Source organism: Aythya marila (assembly GCF_965140915.1).
Source record: "Aythya marila genome assembly, chromosome: 1".
In the NCBI taxonomy this organism is placed as follows: domain Eukaryota; kingdom Metazoa; phylum Chordata; class Aves; order Anseriformes; family Anatidae; genus Aythya; species Aythya marila.
The window spans coordinates 68,326,943-68,346,175 of NC_139042.1; the positions used below are offsets into that span (position 1 = coordinate 68,326,943).

The 19,233-nt window shown below is 40.2% G+C and overlaps 1 protein-coding gene across 1 annotated transcript in view; it reads left to right on the top strand.

Moving 5' to 3' along the window:
• Positions 1–299: 299 nt before the first annotated feature.
• Positions 300–19,233, top strand: part of VWA3B (von Willebrand factor A domain containing 3B) — a gene marked incomplete at both ends in the record, with an annotated part of 68,297 nt that continues 49,363 nt past the window's right edge. Inside the window, 7 exon segments of the mRNA XM_082784646.1 lie at positions 300–339; positions 2,044–2,268; positions 4,299–4,393; positions 6,885–7,135; positions 8,911–9,067; positions 12,824–12,993; positions 14,900–15,024. Of these exon segments, the coding sequence (XP_082640772.1) occupies positions 300–339; positions 2,044–2,268; positions 4,299–4,393; positions 6,885–7,135; positions 8,911–9,067; positions 12,824–12,993; positions 14,900–15,024 (1,063 nt within the window).

Below are 19,233 nucleotides of genomic sequence, written 5' to 3' on the forward strand. Positions count from 1 at the left end.
GGAAATCATATTACCTATATCCCCATTTCTGAGTATGAGGGGGTCCCTGTCAAATCTGATTTCACCCTTTCTTGACAGGGGAGGTAGCTACCCTTTTTAATTTATACTATTATTTTCCTTGAGAAAAATCTTGACCTCAATCTTCCGCAGTTTATTACTGCCTGGGCTTGTGCATCTGGTCTCCTGTTCATATTGACCTGTTCAGGGGAGTATTTTAGATTATTAATATTTTTTTGAATAATAATTTCTCAGGCTTTTAAGACGAAAGGAAAGAGGAGCTGTCAATCAAGAGATCCATCATGACTGGCAATCCATTTAAGAGACTTGCCTGGAGTGACTGTGAGTATTTCAGGACTGCTTTTACATACATTCCATGTTATCCTGGATAACGTGCAGTTTAATTATTCTGAATCATGGTCTGCATGCTGCTAGCTGTGTACAAGCTCTGCTGAAGCTGTGCCAGTCTCCTGTGCTGTGTATGGGGTGCTGTGCTGGCTTTTTTTTTTTTTTTTTTTTTTCCGATTAGGAAACTGGGAATGACTGCTCAAGTGACTATAAACAGTCCCTAACTATATATGAAGCCCAAGCAGCTGCAAACCTTCACCTGTGTCTCTTTAGAGTTAACATCTGTCATCGCTGCTTCTGCACTGAGAGGAGGAGGAAGGCTGGTAAAATGCCAGCCTCTGCAGGCATGCCAGCCCAGCACCCTGCTTGTAGGACTGCTGACTAGGGAAAAGCTGGTGCCAGCCTGCCCCATGCAGAAGGCTACTGTCACTGAAAGATGATTTCTGAGGATACATTCTCATTTCCTTTATGTATGATTAACTGAGGAACAAATCTGTCTAATGAACATGTGTAGCCAGGTCAGTTGTTGTAGTATTCGATCTCAGAGACAGCAGAGCTCTGATCATATTCCGTACTAGACTGAAAGTTATTTTTAGTCATTACGGAACAGAACCTTTCTTTATATTTTGGACCAATTTCATCCACTCAGTATATTTACATTTCAGCTGGCTTACAGTATATGGGGAAGTGAAGGGCTGGGATACTGTAAATAATGTTGATTCTGGGGAAAATGGGCAGAAATATCAAACGTCTACAGAAAATAAACCTAGATACAGCAAGGGTATTTAATTGACTAACACCAGCTTAGCTCATGCAGAGTATTTTGGGAATGAACAGGAAATACCAAAGTTCTCGTAAAACCTCTGTGCTGAGGAACAGACGCATTACTGTTGTCATCACTTCAATTTCTGCCCCAACCGCTCTAGGCTCTGGTCTGCCTCTGCTCCCCATTTCAAGCAGAGCTAGCCCAGCCAACTGGAAATCTGTGCAGAAATGCATTTTTCTGTAGAACTTAAAAAATAAAAATTGACCTTCATGTCCAAGATTTGCTGTACATGCACATCATCCATCACAGACTGGAACAGATGCTGCCAGTACCATTGTTTGCAGTTATGGACAATGATGCGGGGTGAAGGAGTTTCACCAGCCTTGCAATAAAGTCAGGGTCTGCTGCTGGCCCTGCCATTGCTCATGATAGAGGTTGAATGTGTAATTGCTAAGAGATCCTCATTTATTGTATAATGCTTCTAATGTGTCTGTAGTGGTTGTCTGACAATCTTCAGATGCCTCTTAGGAGCTCTGATTCCCAAAATGTAGAAGAGATGTCTTGAGAGCTGGAAGAAATGTCATTTGGAAATGGCACTTAGCTTTGTCTGGGCTTGGATTTCAGCATACAAGAGATATTTTATTCACTAAATTGAAGGTGAATACACACGGATAAAAAAAAAAAAAAAGAGGCGTAACTGCAAGTAGATATGTAGAACTGAGAGCAGATGAGCAGATTTCAATACTAAGAACATTGCTCAGTAGAATAAAAGAAAACAAGAAACAAGCTATATGTATACAGAGTACTGTGGTATACTGGTAAAGAAAGGAAAGAATTCAAGTAAATCTTTTTTTTTTCTTTTTCTTTTTCTTTCTTTCTTTTTTTTTTTTTAAGTGTAAATGTTGTTATCCACTCATTTCTCTCTACAACAGATGCCTTTGATTCAAAGCACAGGAAAGATCATAAGAACTCGAATTTCCGCGAGGACCACAAGAAGAAATCAAAGGAGAAGGAAAAGAGTCTGACAGTCAGTCAGTGGGACATGGATGTACAACCCCTCATTTCATCTTCTAAATGGCTTCAGCTTCATGGGCTCAAGAGAAAGAAATTGTCCCTGTCCCAGATTTTGTCCCAGATTGGATTTCAGCACAGGAAAGGTATTAGAGAAGTTTATTATATCAAATAATTTATTATATCAAATTATAAAATATTTATTATATCAAATAATAATAATAGTAAAAGACATAGAATAGTCTGTAGTGTTCATTTTGCACCTCAGTGTCCTCAGAGGAGATATTCACATTGTCTGTTATGACAATGGCAGAAAGGGAAGCTGTATCCCCAGTTTCTGGCATTGCCAGTTCAGAGAACTGTGAAACTCCATCTCCTTTTGATCGGAGGACTTGGGATCTGAGGTGAGCTTTTCTTACTGTGTTGGACTGTTGTGTCTTTACCTGATGCTCCAGTTCAAGTCCTCCTCAATTCAGCTACAGCTGGGAAATAACTTGCAGTGCTGAGGCTGCTAGTCTCACACCACGAGACCTCTACCCATTTTTAGATCGCAGATATAATGTACGCTGTGCCATAAACTGAAATCTGGTAGTTAATCATCTGAGCTAGCCAACCTGTTCAGGAATAGTTTATTATTTCCAGGGATCCAGCTTCGAGGAAGAAGTTAGATTTGATTAGAATTCAGGCTGCTTTTTGTACAAAGTCAGGCTATAGAAAAATGTTCCTTTGCAGTTATCTGACAGCTGGAGGGGAAGAGTTTGCTAATAATTATTAATCGCTGCCATTGTAGTGCTTTGCAGATCATGGTAGAATATTCTTTTCTTTGAAGAGCTTACTGCCCGAGAAGTAGGAATTGTAATGTATTGCAATTGTTTTAGGTTGTATAATTTAAGATTTCAGCTGGCTTGTGTCCATGGGACATTCAAGGATCAACAGTGCAGATCCTGGAATCCTGTATGCTGTAGATGAAGAAGCTATTAAGCAAGGTTAACGTTGTTATGGTGTAATTGTAGGAGCAGAACGTACTAGCTTAGCAGGGCAGCATGCTGTACAGAGCAGCTGCTTTGTGACGTTGAATATTCCCACCCCTAATGTTTTCCTATCAGTGGAACTACCGTAGAAGATTTCTAGCTACTGAAAGAGCAGAGTGCAACCTTTTCCTTAGTTGCACCCACTTCTGCACCCATTTAGTTGTGTAAGAGAACAGCATTATCTGTTCCAGATTTTGTATTTTGTTTGATGGACAAATATTTGCAAGTCCTGCTGTGAGGTAAATGAATAATACGGAAGTTTAATTGCCTAAACCTTTCCTTCATTAAAGTCCCATGGAGCTTTTTTGCCTATAAATGATTAAATGCATTTTCCCCCCATTTCTGATTAAACTGGTAGGGAGCAGCAAGAGCAGGGCTGCTCCCGGAGGGGAAAGTGAGCCCAGGCAGTGCCTCCCTGACCAGGATGCAGTCCTGCAGCATCTGAGCACAGCAGGCAGAGCAGGGTGCTGGCAGCAGCATCTGCTGACAGTCCCAGGCAAGGTGAGGTGATGAACCAGGTCTAGGGTCCAGCCAGGAAGTGCAGCCTGGTACAGCTGGAGATGGAGCCAGAGAGAAGGCCGTAATACAGGGCTGAAAGGTCTGCCCAGGAGAGAGGTTTACCAGCAGGACTTGAAGCGGGCACACCTGCAGCATAGCTCAGGCAAAGACTGGGGGCCCAGGCCTGAGCACGGGTGAGACTGACTGGGGCTGCCAAGACCAGCTGGTGCCCTCAGGGTCTTAAATAGAGCCAGAAAAAGTTGTAATTTGATATCATTAGAATTTCCCTCAGATTTCTTCATGTCCGGAGATCAGTACAGATGCATGAGCCTCACACATGGGTAGTGTACACGTCAATCTGAGAACTATCTGAAGGACACATGTACTCTGCAATGCTTACTACTAAAGGAAAAGCTTCTACTCATTCCAAGCCGATACACGCAAAGAATCCTCCTCATTCCTCTAAAAATATTTTACTGAATTTTGACTTTACATTTCTGTAAAATATATTTTGACATACTGAAGGCACAGGATGTGATAAGAACAAGATTTAATCTCTTTTGTGTTGCGTGCATTTTTGAAAAACAGAACATTTTGAAAGTTATCCTAATGATTAACAACTTGGTCTTTTGTAACCTTTACTGTAGATTATGTGACCACTTTGGGGAAACTTGTGGCTTCTCGATATGCAGACGGTCTGTTTCCTCAGTACATGAGAGCACAAGATGGCAGCGTGTATAATGTAAGTGATTGAATTGTGGTTATGTTCCCATGCACTTACAAGTTGTTATCTCTGTAGAAGAATAATATGACTAAAATGTCTCCCTATGACAAGAAATACATACATTCATTGTTTAAGAACTTTATCTTTTGATCTTTTTTTCCCCTGTTCTGTCAAACTATTGGTGATGACAATCAGCAGTAGAGAAGCTATATATATATATATATATATATATAATTATTATTTTTTCCTTTTCCTTGCAAAGTCTTACACTTTTGCCTTGGTGCAGCATTGCAGTACATCTTTCCAGAGAAGGCTGCAGTTTCTAAGCAACATTTACCCTGTCACAAAGGAGGGAGCACTTAAAAAGAAGAAGCTCAGCTGAGTTAAAAAAACAAAAAAAAAAAAAACAAACAAAAAAAAACACAGTTGTAATTGATAAAACAAATAAGGATGCTGAAATAAGTCGACATAATATGCTGTCATTGCCGATGCAAAGCACTGCTTTGCTCAGTGCCAGTGGGTCACAAAAGGCTCAGCCCCGTCTATAGAGACGCTGGCTGGATCTCTGCCCAGGCTCATGTTCTAAGGAATGTCTTAGTAGCAGCTGCTGGCTGTCCCATTGTTGAGAGGATGGATTCTGACTGAAGAGATACGCATTTGAGCTAGGAGGGGAGAGAGTTAATTCATAAGGGATTTTACAGAAACACATGGCTTGTCATTTTTTTCTGATAACTAGGATCACTTCTGAGGCACAAGGCATAAAAATAGGAAAAGAACCATTTCAGGGAGCCTTATTCTCTCTCTCTCTCTCTCTCTCTTTTTTTTTTTCTTTCTTTTTTTTTTTTTTTTTTTTTTTTTTTTCCCCCAATTTATTTCTGTATGAAGTATCTACATAATGTCATCTAGTCTAGGATTGGTTTGGAGCATGAGAAAAGACAGCTGTGGTAGCCTTAAGGTAGCAATGCCACTATAGAAAATCTGGTGAGACCTCCCTTAGAATATGGTGTACAATATCGTGTACAGTTACCATAGGGTAAGAGGAAGCAATTCAAACTAGAGTGAGTACTGGGAAGAGCTAGCAGGATGAATGGCAATGGTGCTAATTTTGTAAGAGATCTTGGCTGATGTTGATGTAGTTAGGTAAGACCAAGAGAATCTGAAAAATGGTAGTCTTACTGCCCTTAAATGCAATTTAAGTTGCAGGCACAGAAAGGACCTATATTTTTCTATGATAAAAGACATGCTAGTCCAAGAATAAACGTGTGTGCACTGCCATGAATAAAATGAGGGTGAACAGTCAGTTTTCCAGGCCTCAGAGAAATGGGAATCTGGACTGGCCTACTAGAAGTGAAGGGGTGGGGCAAGAAAGTCCTTTATTTTAAGATGGAGTTTGATCGGTGTAGTGCAATAAGCTGTTTGTATGAGTCTGGATGTGATAGGAGGAAACTAAGTGCTCCTTCACAGGCCGCCATTCCTTTGGCAGACAGCCTGATACTGTGTGTCTGGGAGGCACTTTACAGGGCCCTAGCTGACATTAAAGAACAGAGGAAAATACATACGAGAGGAAGAAATGTGCAGACTGACTCTGAAAATTTCTTCTCACTGAGAAATGTTCTTGTTTAAAAACGTTTGACTCTCCAAGGTTTTTTACTAGTCCTGGAAAGGTAGCTGGATGTAGAAGATAGCAGGTAAACTAGCTTGTGGGATCAGAGATATTGGAGGTATGTCTTTACTGGAGCCTGCAGAGAGATTTTAAACCCACGGATCATTTTACACAGTGCATTTGCATATATATATATATGGAGATTGTCTCCTTTTTTTTTTTTTTTTTTTTTTTTTTTTCATTTGAATACTGATCTATGTTTTTCTTAATTTACTGTTAGGGCATGAGACATTTTAGTTGCTGATTGCATTTGCCTGAACTTAATTTGCCTAAACCCCTACCCATAACTAGTTAAGCTGTAATGTTGGGCATTGTTAACGAAATAATAGCACAAATAGGAAGCTTTTTACATTTCCTTTCAAATGCTAAAGACAAGGTGGAGATTGAAGTGCCCCAGAACCAAACCGCTCACTCCCTTGTATCGCTGTGTAACATTTTAAGAGCTAGTCAAAATTCGAGTCTAAGAAGGTACAAAGTGCCTGTGTTCCTGTTTGTTCATCCATCTGTTCTGCAGCCCTTTCTCCATCCTTGCCCCTGTTCAGCTCACTCTAATTGCTCCAGTCTTGAGACAGACAAGGCAGACAACCCACTGGCACTGTCCCATGCTTGTATAAAAAGATTATGAAAAGCAATTAGGACAAAATGCAGTGTCTTTCCTGTTATAGCTCAGATGCGTTTGTCAAGTATTTGCTCCTGCAATAGTGGAAGAAAAATGGGTTGTTTTCACAGCTACCTTGGCTGACATATTTGGCACTTGCAAACCAGCTATTGCAGCTGTGCTAAGCTTGGGGCTTCATTTGTGTTGTTCTGATGTTCAGTTTCTCTCTCTCCCTTATTTAAATAAAGCTGACAGCCAAAAAAGAACTGATTCTTCATTTTGTGGATTGTCTAATGGGAGCTATTGAGCTCTATCGGCAGCGAATGGAATGGTTAACCAGTGAAAGCCGGCTGATATTCGGAGTGATTCAAGAACGGTGCATTGTCATCGTTTTGGATTTTGGCACTGCAGCCCCAACTGAATTTGATGCATGCCGTGATGCACTTTCCATGGTTCTCGTGGAACAGGTGACCCAAATTGCCAAATTTAACCTCATTCGGTAAGCAGAAGGAGATCCATGAGAACAAAAAGGAGTCTCATGTCATACAGATGTGTGTTTGGATGATCTGTTTTCTGTAGTGCAAATTGTTTCATGGTAATACCTTTTAATGCCTATCACGGTAATACCTATGCTTCCACCAAGTTTCACCCGCAGTAATGCTAAGCTTGCAACTTCCATTTAACAGAAAACCCTTGTGTTACCCTGAGGAACGGATAAAGGCTAACAGAAACCAAATGTTGATATACGCCTTCTGCAAATGTAGGAAAGGCAAAACGATCAGGGGCACTTTGTAACACCAGTAATGCTCTTTGGTAATGCATCTAAGTATTACAGAGTAAAACAGTGAGGTCACGTCTGACTGCCTAGGCGTTCTTGTGTCTTTAGGCACTACAGGTTTCTGCCTTACAGCTGAATGTACGCTCCCCCACGTACCATAGAGAGAGGCATAGTCATTTGTATTTCTATAGATTTCCATGGTCACAGAAATCAGTAGTAGGACTAGCAAACAATACTAGATTTCCATAACAAAAGACATGAGCTTGTTCCCTAACATGAGTAAATGAATCTGGGTTTAGTTGCAAGTTAAAAAAAAAAAAAGAAAAAAGAAAAAAAAGAAAAAAGCAGCCATTCAAATTAAAGTATCTTTGAACAAATTCTTATTTATGCATAACTGTTTGAAGGCATAAGCTTGGGTTTGGATAGATGAATGGAATTTTGTGACTATGAAAAAAATGATGTGCAAATTAAGCCATACAATTTTTGAATAGGTTCCATAAAGATTACTTGCAACTACACTATGATTCTTAATCTTGTTTTACCCAAGCTTCATCCTCCAGCTTTGATTCTGCTGCCCTATCTCAATTCTCTACCTTGTGATACACCTGAGATTTGAAAAGAAAAAAAAAAAAAAAAAAAAAAAAAGAGTTAATTTCCATAGCTTTTGAGAAGCACATAAAACATTTTCTTTAAAGATGATCTGAAAAGCTAAGTCAAAATTGAGGTACAGTAAATGTGTTCATTGATTTTTCTGTTTGCTTCAGCAGGGAGAAAAAGGACAATACAGTTTACAAGTTCTTGCTTTAAAAGAATCTAAGAAAGCATGCTTGTCTTTTAGATTTGCAAGTAACTCTTCAGAGTGGTGCTTGATGGTATATCATAGATGCTGGAACCAGTTATTTTTTTAAGATGTCTTCTGTCTTTTATGTGCAAATGGACAGACATGCATGCTCATACGCATTGTACCTCTGTTATGCCATTAAGAGCCCTGTAATCAATTAAAATATCGAAAAGCTTTGCATCACAAATCTCATTTTGATGGGCAGATAAAGATCAGCACTCTTATGAAAAGCGGAGGTTGGTTAAAATGATCTGAAACAAAGGTCATCCAGCAAGTATGCCATACACAGTGGAAAGAGAAGCCAGAGTATTTTTTTGCATATACGTATTTTAAAAACCTGATTGCGCTTTTTTAGTAAATATAGGGTAAATACATGAAAAGGTAAATAGGAATTAGGAACTGTTTTTAAAGTACTGTAGCCCTCTTGGGTATACTTTGAGCAGCTGTCTTAAAAAATTGTTATAAAAAAATACAGTATTTTTCTTAGGGTTTTATTTTGCCCCTACTTTTATTGCAAGTCGAGATTTAGTATGTATAGTTTATTGTTATTATTACTTAACAATCTAAAAGAATAGTAACAATAGCAGAGCTCCACCTTTTTGCTTTGCCAGCATTATTCTCAGTACTTCTGATTTATAGTTAATGTCACTTCCAGAGCTGCTCAGGATCTTATGAAGTGGCAACAGAAATGTGCTCCTGTGTCTGAACACACTGTAAAGTCTGCTGTTAAGTGGCTCTGGAAACTGGACCATATGACAGCTGTCAGCCATAGCAGCTCTGCTGAAGCCCTGCTGGAAGCCATGAGTGAGACGGTAAGCTCATACATCTTTTTGGAAGCCTCAAGTAAATCCAAGAATATTCAGTGCCAGACTGGTTACTGTGATTTGCCCTGATGAATTTTGCAAAGATAAATATTAATGGGAGGGTTCAGAAGTTTTTTTTCCTGTTTTTTTCCAAGTGTATCTGCATACTGTGTTTACTGATGACCTGCTTATGTAAATTTATTGTATTTTGAAAGCAGAAACTTTTCTGTTCTGGAGTACAGAGAATAAATAACATATTCAGTCATTAAGGGAAAGAGTAAATATGTTGCTTTCCACTTTCCTTGCCATATATGTTTTTCAGGGCTCCAATGTTTATGAAAATAGAATCTTAGAATCATTTAGGTTGGAAAAGACCTCCAAGATCAAGTCCAAACATGTCCCTTAGTCCACACAGAACTTCCTTGGAGAGGAATTTAACCAACTCTGCTGCACTGCTCCAAGTTAAAAATAAAACAAAATAAAATAATGACAAACACACTCTGTTAGAAAAGCATCCGGAAGCTCTTCACTTCTAAAGCAGTAACATCCAATAAAATATTCCTTATATCACTATTACTGAAGTCAGGGAAAAAAAATATGACTTTTTATCCAAAGTGGTTGTGAAAAAAAATAAAGCTAAAATCGAAAATATAAAGCAGAGATTTCTTTAAGCGTTTGTTGACAGTAGATGTCTGCAAATTCTTTTTCCTCAGCCAGCTATAATTTCTTCCAGAGCAAGAAGACAAAGCATACACAGGTATTACTGTAATTAAATTCTGTCTATTTCTCAAAGTGCCGTATTACATTATTCATTATAACCGAGTCAAAAGATATAAAAAATGTATGCCATGATTTGAGCTAGTCACTTAGAACTTGTATTGTTAAAGAGATATTTTATGAAATTCGCTTACAATATAAATTAAATTCCTGGCACTTGAATTAAATGGAAAATTGTGTGGACTAGTATCATTAGTTTTTGCCGCCATTAAGGTCCAGTCCTGTGCACAGATCCGACCCTAACTCCTTTGTAAATCTCATATTGAGACATTGTTTGAAAGAGAAGGTAAATTTGGTTTGAATTTCCCTCTGGTTCCCTGTGCAGATGGATTCTCAACCAGACGAACCTTGATGTTTGGAAAATGGTATTAAAAGGGAACTGGGTGAGGAACAAATTGTGCAACAGTGACATTTTTTATGACTGCTTTTTAAAAAGCCTCCTTCATAAATTATGCTAACATTTTCAATTTGCAGTATATTACTAATTTTCTGGTGGGAAAAAAAAAAAAGGATCGTGTTTAGATTTCAGTATTGTCTGGATGAAGAAAACTCTTGTTGGACCTGGTAGGTCTGCGTACAAATAAACAGAAATTAAAATTCATCCAACAGTGAGACATATTATTTTTTCTGGATATTGGTGGGCTAATGGGTAATCTGGGGGAGTCAATTTTGGCAGGTGATCAACATAAGACAGACTTTAATTACTCCTAAATACAGTTATTATCATTCATAACTGACAGTTCAGTTTGAGTACAAGCTTCACTGTACTGAAGGCTGGGGCAGACCCCATTCAGTCCTAGGCAAAAGCTGCAGTCACTGAACAGTCATAAATGACTCATTCTTCAGAACTGGCTTTGTCAACAGAAGTTACTCAGACACAACAGCTCCTTTTTGCCTAGACTTGGGTTTTCCAGCCATTCCTTCAGGTGAGCTTCCATGTGTGGCAAGTCCCTAGATTTCCTTTCCTCATTACCTGTCAGTCCCAGGGTCAAGATCACTCTGCTCCAAGGTTGCAATCCTTTGGGCTCCACCTGGCATAGATACATCCACGGCATCTAACTCACAGTTCTGTGCAGGTGCTGCGCTGCAAAGCATGGGCCACCCATCCCAAATTCACCTCCCCTCCCAGGTAAAGACTGCAAGGAACTCTTTGTCATGTTTTCCTCTTTGTTCCTATATGGAGTTTGTTTGCTTGTTTGGATGGCTGCAGAAATTATAATTTGCAAAATGTGGAGGACTAAATGGTTTGAACTATTCTGTAAGGAACATTTCCTTCATGCTATGTTACTGCTGGGTTTGTAGTTAAGTAGAATGAATTGTCTGTGGTTAGCAATTTTGTTTTCTTGAGGAGCTGGTTCTGCATCAGCTGTGCCCAAGAACTTTCAGCATTTTAAAAGTTGCAGAGGCAGGCATTAGATCATTTCAAGGAAGTCTGAAAGCTAATACCCTTATTAAACAGCAAGTTTCTGAGTTATTGGCAGTCTTAGGAGGGAGGGAGAGAAGACGTGAATTTGAAGGAAGACAAGGAAAAGTGGTTGTGCAATCTGCGTATGTTCCCCCAGGTCAGGAGCCTCTTCAGCAAATGGAATTTCCAGGACAAGGGTGTTGGCTGAGGACTGGTCTCAGCTGGGTGAGCTGCATGCTCTCACAACTTTGTAACTGGATGAAACTGAGAGAGAAACTTCTAGAACTGAATGAAAGCACAGATAGGCACAAGTGTTGATTTATTTTGCTTCTAAAGCTAATAGGTATTGTGTTAACATTGCACGTTAATGAAATATGAATCATTCTTTCCTTTTTGTATCACTGTGCTCGTGATGAGGGGCGGTATGGGCATCCTGCAGCCCAGAAAGTTTTGGGTACAAATTGGACAGAAGATGTCCATGTGTAGGCCTGTTGGCTTAGGAAGTTGAAATGAAAATCAGTGTCAAAGGCAGTACTGGAAATGCATGAACATGCTTAGAGATGATACTAAATCTGCTTTCCTATTGCATGAAACGATGTGGGTGCAGAAACACGTCCTCAGTGCTGTCCCAGCCTCAAACAATTGCCATCTTTTCTCTCTTATGGTGCATATCAGGGATTCCTTACCATACGTGAATGCAGTTTTTCAGATGAACAGCTATTTATCTGTATTTATCAGTTGGTATGTGCCATGCCATAGGACTGATAGGCTGTGCTTGCTGTCTTGAACATCATCGTGGGATAGGTGTTGTTACATTTGTTTTTAATGCTGGTGAAATTTCAAGAAGCATATTGACTAGCTACAATTTAGCATGGATATGTGCAGGCAGCACTGGATCTGTCACAGTGTAATACACAAGCAATAACTAAAGGACATTTCTTCATCTTCTCTGTCTTCTTGCAGCAATGTTTTCATAACATAAGTGTATGTGTTCATAACAAACTTGCCAAGTTCCCTCTGCCTTGGGAAGTATAAAAAATATGAATTATTTGTAAATGCCTACAGTAGCATTCAAAGAATGATGCATCTCTCCTAGCCCTCAAAATACGTGCTGCTAATAAAAGTATGTCTGCTCCTACTAAAAAGTTCCTACTAAAAGTTCCTACTGCTTTTCAGCCCTGGCAAGGCCCCAGCATAGTTCCTCTCTTCCCAAAAGAGGAATGCGGCACAGAGCCTCGTCCTGACTAATAGCACAGTTGTCCTCTCTTGCACTTCTTTTTGGTTTCGGTTAACTTCTCTGGAAAGGGGCTTCTACTGAGCTGTACCCAGGGGCTGCGGGCCTGGTTCCCTTCTCACTTTGGGAAATTTTGTGTGAAATTCATTTGAATTACTAGCAAAAATGAGAGGGAGAACTGAAGGTCTGCTAATCTTATAGCCCAAGTAATGCAGTGCTGCTACCAGACTCTCATACCAGTGCTCAGCACAGGACTGGGCTTGAATAAATACCAAACATCTGTGTAAAACAGTCCTCCCAATTCCTTTTTTTTTTTTTTTTTTTTTTTTTTTTTTCTCTTTTATGACAGGTTGAAGCTGTTTATTACTTTGCTGTGGGTGATGTTCCAGCTGAAACAAAGCAGCTGCTCCTTGAGAAGGTTTCTGATGGCCCCTGTCCAGTCAACACCGTATCTTTTAATGCCAGGGAAGATGAAACTGTTATTTTTCTGAAGGAGTTGAGCCAGTTGGCCTCTGGCAGGTATGACAAAGAAGCACAGTAATGGTTTCAGTACTTGTAAAGTGTTTTGCTGCTAGGAATGCTATCTGAAGATATCTGAATATTATCCCATTTTACTCATAAGGGAAATGAAACAAACCAGATCAGTAAGTGATCTGGGGAAACAGAGGAAATAGTCTAAGAGCTGTAACTAAAATACAGGACCTACTTGAACAGCTTCTCTCCACATGTGTGCTCACTGGCTTGTGGAAAGGCCATTCCTTACCTATATCCTGAATTGTCTGCAATCTGTTTCTCTTTCAAAGTATGATTTTTTTTCAAGGGAGAGTAATGACATAAACAAGTTTTTATTACATTTCTTTATACTTCAGTAATATCCACAGGCACCAGCAAAGGATCAGTCTAGAGTTTTTTTTTTTCAGATCAAACATAACACAGACATGTAGTTGAAAGGTGATGCCTGTCCTAAATAGGCAGTGCCTGGAACAACAGGAAATTCGGGTAGCGTTAGGCCTGTCTGTGTGAAGCTGCAGTTCTCTACCATGCTCTCCAGCATCTGTTTAGTGTGGTTGGTGGGAACTGATATATTCCATATGGTCTGTTGGCTACTTTGTCCTGGGAACCAGCTGTGTGACAAGAGAAAGCCTTCAATGCAAAAGGATAATACAACATTAATCTTGATTCTAATATAAAAATAAAGAAAATGAATGAAGAAACAAACAAAAAAAAACCACAATACCAAACACACTCAACAGCAGGAGGGCAATAGCAGCTGATAGGTGTTTGTCTGCTTTACAGAAGCCACCATACAGTTACAGAGCTGTGAAATGTCTGCTATAGCTTTCTGTTTCACTATTGTTTGTGCAAGAGTGGGAAGGACTCCAACAGTAGAAATCCCCAAATGATGGCAGAGCAATTGGTAAGATGGCAGCTGCTTAGCTCTTTTATAGCCATCTGTGTTTAGAAGTAGCTTTTAAGAGACGGAGTGCCTGCCAAAAAAAACAAGACCGAGGGAAAGTGTTATGTTGGTTCTGTTCAGACGTGTGTCTAAACGACTGTGGTCATTTAGGACTGTGGTACCTCCATGATACCAGGTACTTTGCCAGTCACCATACTTCATTTTCTTTTGGCAATATTTTTCCCTCCTTTGTAAGAAGAAAGAGAATGTTTCTTGTATGGTAGAGAAAGAGACAAGAAGGGTTGTGACAGGGATCTGAGAGGAATCATTTTGCCTAATACGATTCTCACTATCTTTTAGTAATTTTTCACGTGTCTAGCTTTGTTGCAGAGACTTATCAGGCCAACATATAACTTGCTGGTGGGTATTTTCCCAATAATTGTGTATAAGGATAAGTCAGTTTTCACATAGGATTTGCTAAGTTCATGGGTTTTTCATGATTTAAGGCTCATTCTAGTGTAGTTCTATTTTAGAAAGGCATCTTTTTCCTGCTCTGGGAGCTTGTCTGTTTTGACAACAAGGGTAAATGAAGTCTGCTTGACTTCCTGATTTGTATATCGATAGTGAAATAAGTGTTCCTGTTGGGCTTTGAACTAGGAGGATAATCTAATTAAAAGGTGTTAGTGTCCTTTCAGATATCTCAAATGACATGCTTGTTCAGCATGTTAAAAGCATTAATTAAAAACAGATTTCCGGATGATTGAAAAGGAAGGTACCTTAGAATAAGTGATACAGAAATGAAAGGATGTGTGATTCTTCATGAAAAGACTTCAGAAAATACATATACTTATATAAAGGTTTGATAATATCCATAAAACTGTTGTAGCTGAACATTTGGTTATCTTGACAGATAAGGAAATAATTCCAAAGTTCTACACTGCTCTGACTTTGCATGTGTGACATACATATTAAAACTAGGAAAGTATTTATGTAGTTTGCATACTAGTGAAAACCCAATTTTTATTACAGATTCCATGCTTTCGTTCAGAAGAATTACTGTAGAATTGCTACTGGACCTGCACTGAAATGCGAAGAAGATGACAAAGATCTAATTGCCCCGAATTCCAGAAAGGTGAAAGGGCGAACGCCACTAGGTAGACAATTTTAAAACCAATATTATATTGATTTTCTAGGTGAGGTTTCAGAGTAGCCATCTAATTCAGGAACTTGCTTAGTGCAAGATCAAAAGAAGCCTTCTGTAGGCATAGGTGGGGACGGGACCGGTCAAATGGAAATTCTGTGAGTGGGAAGGAGAGGGAAAGGAAAAGAGAGAAGTGAAGAAAATAGAGGATGTGCATGTGAGAATGAAAGAGAAGTGAAAAAAGGAGAAGAAGCAAGAACATGTATTTCAGGAGATAAAGATTTGTACTGGTGTGCTTATACCAGTGACCTGGTGGTAATGGAGAGTAATGGCGAAAGGGAGATGAAAGAGGTAAGAGTGGAGTAGAGCATCTGTTACAACAGCCACATCAATACAGACCATGTTCATAGCTAATATAAGGGAATTAAGCCCACATATGGTTGACTTGGTTTTCTTAGGATCTGAATTTATCATAAAGACAGGCAAAGAGCACAGTAAAAAGAACTAGAGAGAAGGTGCAAAGAGAGAGGGAGAAATATGAAAAACATACAGAAGGAAACAGCAGAAAAAAAGTAGAGGAGAAGCAAAATTTCATTATTTTTTTTCTTTTTCTGTGGGTGGAGCTGTGCAGAAAGCTCAAGCATGGTTCTTTTTAGTCACAGTGATACTTCCTCTAGGAAAAGTCAGCCTTACTGTTCAGTGGGACTGGACTGAGGCTTCAGCCAGATTTGGAGGAGTCTGGCTTGTGGTGTGAAGCGTGGCTGTGTTATATCACGTCTGATATCTTTATCAGTAGGCGATTTGGTTAAAAAAATGATTTATTGTTATTATCAGGAGGCATAAAACCTCTTTTCTCTCATGGCTTACATCCCCATTATGCTGGGGGGGCATTAGCATTGCCCCAAAGGTAGAACACTGTCATCCTCCTCTTACTGCTAGGGAACCTATGGCATAAGGGGGAATTAGTGACTCACCTAAAGTCACATATCAGTCTTGGACTAACTGTCCTGTATTTTCTGGGTTGTGGTCTGGATCCTTGTGTACAAGCCTTTCAGAATGGCCATGGTTATACAGTATGAGAGAACCATAGTGTGCGTGTGTGGAGGGGGTGGGGAGCAGAAGTAAGAGAACAAAGTGTCATCCCTCCCCCCCCTTTTTTATTTTCTTTATGAAAGGTCACCAAAGCTTTCCCCCCTCACGCCCCCACAGGGTTTAGAAACCAAGAGCAGAGAGTGCTTCAAAGCCCTGCCTTTCGTTTCACACTGATTCAGAGTGCTGTAATGATTGCCTTCGGTCTGCTCCAAGTGCTTCCTTGCCAGACCCCAGTTGGGTGTGTGCATGGGGAGGGCTGGCTTCCTCTTCCCCCAGGCACCATCCCGTTTCAATAGATGGCCCTAGAGCTCCTGTATGACTGAAATTACTTCCTCACCACTGTTTCTAAAGCTGAAAGCTGAATAGCTTTAATCGCTCAAAAGGGCAGTAATCTCCTTGAAGTGCATTGTCTGTTGTGTCTTATTGCTATTATGGAGTAGAATTTACACATTAAAAAGGAACACAATTAGCTTTCTGCATTTACTTGGCATTATAACCACAGTTGTGACATCACTGACAGCCAATCACAGCCTTTCGGTCGTATACAGAACCTAAAATCCTTTCAGAAAAGAAAATACGTAGGAGACATTAATTCTGGCCTGTGTCTGATGTCTCTTGTTTCAGAGACTCCTTCAAGGGTGTAGAAGGCAATAATAATAAAAGTGGTGATTACTCACTAATGTATTCTGAAACTGGTTCTTGAATGTCTGGCATAAACTATATAAGGAAATAGAAAACGAATCAGAGATCTAATCTTCCAAATGCGATGTTTCCTGGAAAATAAGGGGAGGTGCAGGAATATTTTGATTCTGTTTCTTTTTGCACCAAAAATGCAACAGCTGGAAACTAAAGCTCATTGTTATGTTTTATGGGCTGGAAAAAAACATTTTAAAGAAATCTGATAGTTTTCTGGGTATCCACTGAATAACATTTTGCAAATACAGGATATCTTCATGCTCACTCTTTTTCATCTACTTAAACAAACAAGTCGGAAGTGAACTATTTAAAACTCCAGATAAGAGCTGAATTCTCCCCTGTTTTGCATCTTGAGCAGTCATTTAGAAAGCAAGCGTGAGAAACTGCCAAATTTGATTTTTTTTTTATACTCATTGAGTGGATGCTTGAGATTAAAACAGGTGTAAACCAGTAAAGAATGAAGGTCCTTATGTTGGCAGACTCAGACCTGAGGCAGAAGAAATACTCTTACATAAAGCATAATTTGGACCAACATGGTGATATCTCCTCATCCAGCACTGATTTTCCTATTATCACTTCAGCCTACATTCTTTGTGTAGCTTCTGCATCTGCAAAAGGCTGTGGAATTAAGCAATTCTGTTGTGTAGTTAAAATTACAAGTGGAAGGGAGGTGAGATTTAAGTCAGAACTTGAAGGCTTAGAGGGCAAGAGGCGGTGGAAGCTGTGGAGAAGAAGGTTCTTCCTGAGAGGGGCCATAGTTGTGTTATCTGCTTGGAGTGAGAGGGAGGTAAGTCCTAATTGGGCTTGAGAAGCAGTGGCATTTTCAGCTAGATCCTGAAATGAACAGTGGTTCCTCGCTAGCTGAAGAGAAAACAGCAGTAGATCTCTGGGCAGTGTTTTTCTGTGTGGTGGAACAGACGAGCTGGTACATGTTAAGAAAATACCACTGGACCCTAAATTGGAATTTGAGTTATGTGGCAAATCTGAAGAGGGACATATTTCAACATGGCCAGTCTTTTGGAATAACATATGATTCCAGGCTGTGAAGACTGATGTGCTTAAGCACTTTTTGAGCTCTGTAAAGCTGTATTCTTAAGTGTGCTTGATTTTCCACGTTTACCTGATGGTCACAGAGAAAATTGTAGGTTGCTGAGTGTAATATGGGGAGTGTAAGAGCACCAGCCTCCTGTGCAACATTGAAGTAAAAGAGCCCTGCTCTGTTTATGCACACAGATGTGGGAGAGACCAAACCCTCCCTTTGGGAAGCCAGAATAATGCCTGCAGAGTGGCTGCTTTGCCTATGAGCTGTAGCAAAGAGCTTTGCCTCTGTGTTTTCCTCCTATGTGCTTTGTCCAGTCTTAGCAGCCTAACCTTGGCCTGGTGAATCTCTTTGCTAATGTGTAGAGAGTGATGCAGACAGCCACCCTGCAATACCACGCAGGATACAAAGTTCATTTGCTTTGTGCATTTGCCCAGGGAAAAGGGGCAGGATCAGGACAGGGTGAGTTTCCCTGCTTCCTGACTCAGTGGGTGTGCAGGCAGCTGCCCTCCTTTTCTCCTCCTTACTTCCATTCTTCCCCCTCCAAGGGTGAATTTTGCAAATCAGCACTTCGGGGATATACCGCTATCTTCTGCTGCCACACAGAGGCTGAGGAAGGGACCAACAGTGAAAAAATTAGATCTCCCATCTTGCCTTACAGGCAAATCTAATTTAAAAGGTGTCTTACTCCATTACATTTGGATTTTGCTTCCACAGCCTAAGTCGGATAATCAGAGAAGAAATACTTCTGTTTTCCTCTATTTGCTTTTGTGTTGGTATTTGCTTGGTGTTTTAAAGATGTAGTCAATTTTGCAGGCTTCTTTTCGCGTGGACTTTTTTTCAAAGCAGGATTTGTATCTTGAATACGGAATGAAATGAGTTACTGTGACTTGACAAACTGGATGAGTTTGTCTGCTGGGAGGTAGGTGTGGAAGAGCTTCTAAGATTGCCTGACAGTATTAAATAACTGGGAAATGGAAATGAGGCTGGTTACACATTTCCGTGTACATGTGTGTTTTTGCCTAGGCACACCATCTTGCTTCAGCTCACGGGTGTCAGCAAGATGCTTCTGGCCCTCGCCCTTCCCAGTGCCTGTCACCATCCTCTTCCTCATTTCTAGGGCCTCCATTTTCCAGGCCCAGGCCTCCTTGGGCACAGCTGGCCATGCACGATGGAGTGAGCCAACCCCACATGCTGGTGCTCCGTGAGAGCTGGGGAAGGCAGAGGAGCATCAAGGCCATTTCCCCGCTGTTGCCATCACCATGTCATGGCTTTTGAAACAGAACCTGGGAGTTAGGCCTGGGCAGTTAAACCGCCAGCCAGCAGGGCTTGGGGTGTTTCATGGAGGGTGGCCTTTCACCGCTGGGGATAACACGATTTTTAAGAGGTCTTCCA